Raw genomic sequence first — 6,342 nt, 5'->3', positions numbered from 1 at the left:
CGACCTATTGTCCGCTTCAAAATAGGTTTTGCTACAGCGAGTGCGACAGGACCAAAGTCAAAATTGATGAGGAAAACAAGCAAATCAATCTAACCTGTATTTAAATTATATCTCGCACTGGGTTTAAAAGGGTATCTTTGGATCTGACAAAGTAGGGCAGAACCTCAAAACCCCATCATCAATTAATGTCTTCATGCTTGATATTGATTATGAAATACATACTATATAGATCAAGATTTAGTGCGTGAACAAAATGCACTGCGTCCAATGCAAGCGATATTGAAATATTTGGGCGAAAAGAAAATATGTGTGTTACCTATCTCACTTCCAAATATGGTAAAACATTCTATTTCATTACAAGAATTTATTTGATATCTTACTTTTTGATACCCTTTCAATACAGGTCTATATGAAATGCGAAGATAACAGTTATCAATCTCATAACTCCTAGAAGCAATGTAAAATAGAAAGTTGGCAAACAAGGATCCCTGGATATACCAGAGGTGGAATCGGGTGTCTAGTGGGAGTAATCATCCCCTGTCGACCGGTCATATCCGCCGTGAGTCCTATATCCTGATCACGTAAACGGAGTAATCCTTAGTCAAAATCAATGTGCCAGGAACGACCTAACAATCGGTATTAAACACTTCAGACAGCATTTGTCCAATTGATAGGTTGTATTCGCAAATTAGATTGTATAACGATCACAGAATTTGCAAATGCTGACTTTAAACGAAACAGGTCTGTGTAACAATCGATATTTTGATTACAATGTAGTTGTGTACATATACAAGTGACTTTCTAAATGAATATTAACATTATACATATAACAGTTATATAACACAGGATTTGGTTTCATATAATTGAGTGTACCCTTTTCTCTGTATCAAAATTTTATACGATTATTCTGTTTCAATCAATAGAATTGTATGAAAAAGAAAACAAAACTTGTATTTTATTTTCATTACTTAATCTGCTTTTGTATATCATAAAATACGATAGTACTTCAACATTTTACTGATACGACAGGAAATGTTTTGTAGTTTTTCAATCAACGGATTTTGAAGAGAAAAGCAGTTTTCATAATCTGTCCTGGTATGGATTGCTCTTGCAATTCGTTTAATCCAGTGTCACTTTTCACAATGAAATAAACCATCCAGCAGTATCTTGAAATAAAGTGGAAAAAAACTACTGTACGTAACAAAGAAATATATTGTACAAAGAAATCAGATGAATATATGTAAATTAAGAATTGCATATTCCCTCCAATGTTAAATTGAAGCATATTCAGGTCATCTGAGTCAATCAGGTGACCTTTTGCCGTTGGTATTCGTCCGATGTCGTGCTCGGTGTGTACAGACAGTGACAGACAGACCAGCTGGATTTTTTATGTTTCCTGTTTTGCACACCTTTGATGAAATTATCAAATTATTCAATACAAAGAACTAGAAACTGAATAAATAAGAAACGACAAAAGCATTATTATCTTATTAGCAAATGAAACCATCTTGCGAAATGTTCACAAGTTAGGTAAATATTATCATAATACTTATATTTTTATTGATTTAGATGAATTAAGCATATCTTCCCTATCTAAGACCATTCGTTATGGAATCTGTGCAATTTCTAAAACAAATATCTCAATGAATTAATTCACAATCAAATTACTGCAAATTAGATTACACGTCATTCCCCATTGTCGCAAGTTACTGCTATAATGTACGCTCCTTTCGAGAGAGGGGCGTACATTTCAGCCATGGCTTATGACAACGGTTCGACCGTCCCAAGGCTAACGGAAAATAAAGACAATTTTCTGAATTTGTTATGTACTTATATGATATATACATGTTCTTGAAGTGTATAGAACACAAATACAATGCTACTAGAGAGAAATTGTGAGTTAGTAAATACGATGGATAATAGTTCTTATGTTCCATAATAGTTTTCCTTGCTTGTAAGTTATATATAAACTAAATTAAAAAAAAAACTGTACAAAATGCTTTTTAGATACAGACCAGATGTATGTCATATATCAATTAAATCGTTATCTTACATGGTCGAATTCCTGTTTCGAAAACATTTTTTCTATATCTAATTTTCAAACGTGTGCAAACCGGAATCAAACCAGGAATATCTATGTACCCATCGGTGTAAACATGACATATTACAATTTCATGCATACAGTCTTTTGTTTTAGCAAAACTGGACAGCCTTAGTGAGAAGCCATTTGATGTATGATGGCCTCGCTACTCGCTTTAATTTAAAGGTAATACTTATTTAACATCCATTAAGAGAGATGCTTACATGATACCAAGATATTGAGATACCAATTTTGTGATAAGGCAACGTTTAAAATGTCCTTGTTTTGATTTTTTCGAACAAATGCTATATAGTCATATGTTGTGAAACTGTAAACCCATTGTTTATTTTTATCAGTATACGAAGGGTAAGAGTGAAAATAGAACAAATCATTACTGTTTCAGTGTACGGTCATGACACATTGATTTGTTTTTATACTTACAACTGATATGTGCTATTTTTGTTTTCGAAGTGTAAATGGATTCTATCAGCGATGATTCAGTATTAACAAAACCTACATATCAGAATGGGGTGTATGGCAATCCTTGGGACTGTTATCAGTGGCCTAGCTTTAAAAGAATATTCAGCTTTCTGTGGAAGCTACATATAACATCAGAGAAAATTCCAAGCAAACAGGTACTCTAAGGCTAAGCCAAGCTCTTCCTGTAAATTTCTAGATTGTCAAAAGCAATTATAAGCCGATATATCTACGAACAACATATGTCTTTCTCACCATCCAAACTAGTACACGTATTCTCTCTCTCTCTCTCTCTCTCTCTCTCTCTCTCTCTCTCTCTCTCTCTGCGTGCGTGTAACCAGGTTTACAACAATTTCAGATTTTAGATCAGCGATTGCCGGTGGAGAGACCGGATTTCAACAAACTTTCCAATCCCCCGACTTCCGGAATCCAGACCACCTGGTTTGGTCACGCTACTGTCCTCGTGCAATTCGACGGGATTTCTATACTCACTGATCCAGTATTTAGTGAAAGATGTTCCCCATTTTCCTGGATTGGTGGAAACAGACGATACCGCCCTGTTCCATGCGAAGTAGAGGAGCTCCCAAAAGTTGACATTGTTTTGATAAGTCATTCACATTATGACCACCTAGATTACAGCTCTGTGCAAAAGCTAAATGCAAAGTTTGGTGATTCTTTACACTGGTTTGTACCTGTTGGATTAAAATCATGGATGATTAGTACAGGATGTCAGAAAGTGACTGAACTTTCATGGTGGAAGGAAGTGAAGTTGGAGAAAAAGGAAGAATATTTAATTGCTTTCACGCCCACACAGCACTGGTCAGGTCGTTCGTTATTCGACAGGAACAAGGTAAAATTGTTGTTGGTGTTCTTGGTGATATAACAGAAATGTCAACCATTATCAAGCAAGAACAAAAACCAAGACTTTGGTTAAAATGGGTTTTGTCTTTTATAGTCGTGTGTCAGATAGTATTTATCTTTTTAGTATATCCTTGGAGGGATACCACATTTTGATTTTATTTCTGAGAATTTTACCTTCTGTAGAGTCTTTGGGGAAGTTGGCTGGTGAAAGGACAAAACAACACGTTCTTTTTCGCTGGAGACACGGGCTATTGCGAAGAATTCAAAAAGATTGGAAAGAAATACGGACCCATAACACTTGCTGCAATTCCAATAGGTGCCTACGATCCACGGTATGAAAAGAATTCATTATTGAAAAACAAGAGGGTTTTTTTTTCTATTACAAGTACGCGTGTGAATATTTGTATCCCGCTCATTAGATAAAAGTATAATTGTCTAAAACACATCATAGATCTGTACTCAATAATTGAGAATTGTTGTTGTTTTTATGTTGTTGTTTTTGTTGATGATGATGTTGTTGTGGGTGTTTTTACGACTCTTTGGTAATTTTTCACTATACTGAGACGTCACCAGTTGTGAGTGAAGTAAAATAGATTTAGACCTATCCTTATAAGGTCATATCAGAGAATCCGCGATTCTCACTTCTAAATGTCGAACGTTTGGTGAAGAAGCAATCACAACCTATTTTTACATCTTTCGTTTGACGCGGCCATGGCACGAGCGGGGCGCGAACTCACGACCTCCTGATCACGAATCGAACGCTCTACCAAGGCGCTATCGCGACCGCTTTAATGTCCAGATGCAACGGTATCTCACTGAAGTGAGAATTACAATTATATCGGATGTGATATTAAAATTGAAGGTAGGCATGGGCAGATTAAAGAATCATCACTGGCACGGTGCTGTGCGCTAAGCAAAGGTCTAAATCACAAGCAATTCTATCGCTTGGATTGGAATTTACTATCAAAGAGTAAAAGTATGCAACTCTAAAATAGGGTACCCAAGTCCGCCTTTGACAAAGTGATCAAACAAATGTTATAGAATTTTACTCTGAATTCTAATATATCCATACCCTATACTTAGATTCGTATGCTTTTACTATATATACGAAATATATTTTTTATGTTTTTGAAATTGTGTAAACAACATTAGAGACAAACACATGGAGCTTATAAACCTAAGCGATCTAATTGCGTATGGTCAAAATGTGTGGTTTTTTACCTTCAGTTGGTGACGTCTCAATATGAGTAAAACATTATCACAGGACCGTAGAACAATGTTCTATGAGTAGTGCTGGTTTCTTGTAGAGACTTTTTGAGACACCATCATGTTAGTCCTGAGGAAGCTGTACAGATCCAGACAGATGTCCAGGCCAAATACTCATTGGGAATTCATTGGGGCACTTTTAGAATGGCCATTGAGGTAAATAATATCTTACTATAGTCTGATCTTCCAAATTACGAATGCATGCACATGTTTCATAATTATCCAAAACAAGAAAAATTATTTTGTTGAAATGAAGTGGTGAATTAATGCAAGTGATTTTCATCACCCAAGCAGACATAATTCTGCTGCAGCTATGTATATATTTTTTCATTCAACGCTCTCTACATTGCAGGCTTTATATGTTGGACCTCTACTCGACATGTTATGCATAGTTTTGTAGTCTGATCATGAATCATCCCGACGTTTGAGTACACTCCCCACAAACGTCTGTACACTTTTTGAATATTTTCCTGATCTCAATACGTGGCTTATCGATAATCTGATAAAGATGCTAATTGACCAGCTCAAAATTTTAATGCCTGAGGCAGTAGATATGATTTTGGAATAAAGTTGAGAATTTAACTGTACATTTTCCAATGGATCCAAACATATTTAGTGTTTATAACATCTCTTGTCCGGATAACATGTTTTTGAACTCTTTCCAGCTCAAATACAGTGTATGGTAAAGGTGATGCTTGGGTTGATCTTGGTAAAAATGAGAGTTTCTTTCTCTTAAGTTTCACAAATTATGGTGGTTCAGATTTCCGTCAAGAAACGCTAGAGTTTTTTTAGAATCGCATTTTCTTTCAACAGTAGGCTTGTACATTTGTATAGTGTTTGGCAACATATAACGGGGAAAAGTTACTTTTGCCTAGAAAGCCCAAAGACATTTGTGAGGAATGTATACAAACGTTGGAATGACCTCGTCTATCATTCATGACGCTTTAATACATTTATATTTCAGCCGTACGATGAATGTGTCGGAAGAGTAACACAGGCGATAAGAGAGAGAAAGTTACAACCTGGATCCTTTTTCACATTAATTCATGGTCATATGGCTACAGTTGGGGAGATAATAATAATGAGGTTGATTAATGCATGTGTGTATATTTTTTTATCATGTGTACATCAAATATAGAAAATACGTGTATCTACAATATTTTCTACTTAAATAGATGCATGACGGAGATCCACACATAGCATGGACAAAAACGTAGGAAAGTCTGGAGCTAAAGTAACTTTTAATTTCAAAACATTACGTACATTGTACTATAAAGGATATTTAATGACTTTAATTATGATCGAAAAATAAGAATTGCATGAGAAAGAGATGGAGGAGGGTTGGTTTGTTACTCTAGTTTATACTAATTACTAGTTTGGTTTTTTGTTCAGGAAGTTGAAACTTCAGTCTATAACCACGATAAAGTTTGTTGATTCTTTCACGTCCTTTCGATTTTTTCCCTTATACTGTGACGTCACAAGCTGTAGATGAACTGCCTCATATTAATTATAATAATATCTATTTATATAGCGCCCTATATGACTATAAATAACCACTCTAAAGCGCTGCACACAATACAATTGATACAGCATGTTATAAACGTAGTAAAAGGAAATTATAATAGCATTAAGACAGATGATATCAAAACAATGCTAGA

At 35.2% G+C, this 6,342-nt stretch overlaps 1 protein-coding gene across 2 annotated transcripts; it reads left to right on the top strand.

The window, feature by feature from the left end:
• Positions 1 to 1,119: 1,119 nt before the first annotated feature.
• Positions 1,120 to 6,126, top strand: LOC125653850 (N-acyl-phosphatidylethanolamine-hydrolyzing phospholipase D-like). Of its 2 annotated transcripts, none has more exons than XM_048883527.2 (5): positions 1,120 to 2,715; positions 2,916 to 3,407; positions 3,602 to 3,750; positions 4,726 to 4,840; positions 5,649 to 6,126. In XM_048883527.2, the coding sequence occupies exons 1-5, from the start codon at positions 2,557 to 2,559 to the stop codon at positions 5,820 to 5,822; spliced, it is 1,089 nt and encodes a 362-aa protein (XP_048739484.2). In that variant the 5' UTR covers positions 1,120 to 2,556; the 3' UTR covers positions 5,823 to 6,126. The 2 variants fall into 2 exon arrangements, with proteins under 2 accessions (XP_048739484.2, XP_055999547.1); XM_056143572.1 differs by having other exon boundaries at positions 2,091 to 2,266.
• Positions 6,127 to 6,342: the final 216 nt, after the last annotated feature.

This window comes from Ostrea edulis, chromosome 7 (genome assembly GCF_947568905.1).
Source record: "Ostrea edulis chromosome 7, xbOstEdul1.1, whole genome shotgun sequence".
Taxonomy (NCBI): domain Eukaryota; kingdom Metazoa; phylum Mollusca; class Bivalvia; order Ostreida; family Ostreidae; genus Ostrea; species Ostrea edulis.
The sequence above is the reverse complement of the archived record's forward strand: the minus strand, read 5'-3'. Positions and strand labels throughout refer to the sequence as shown.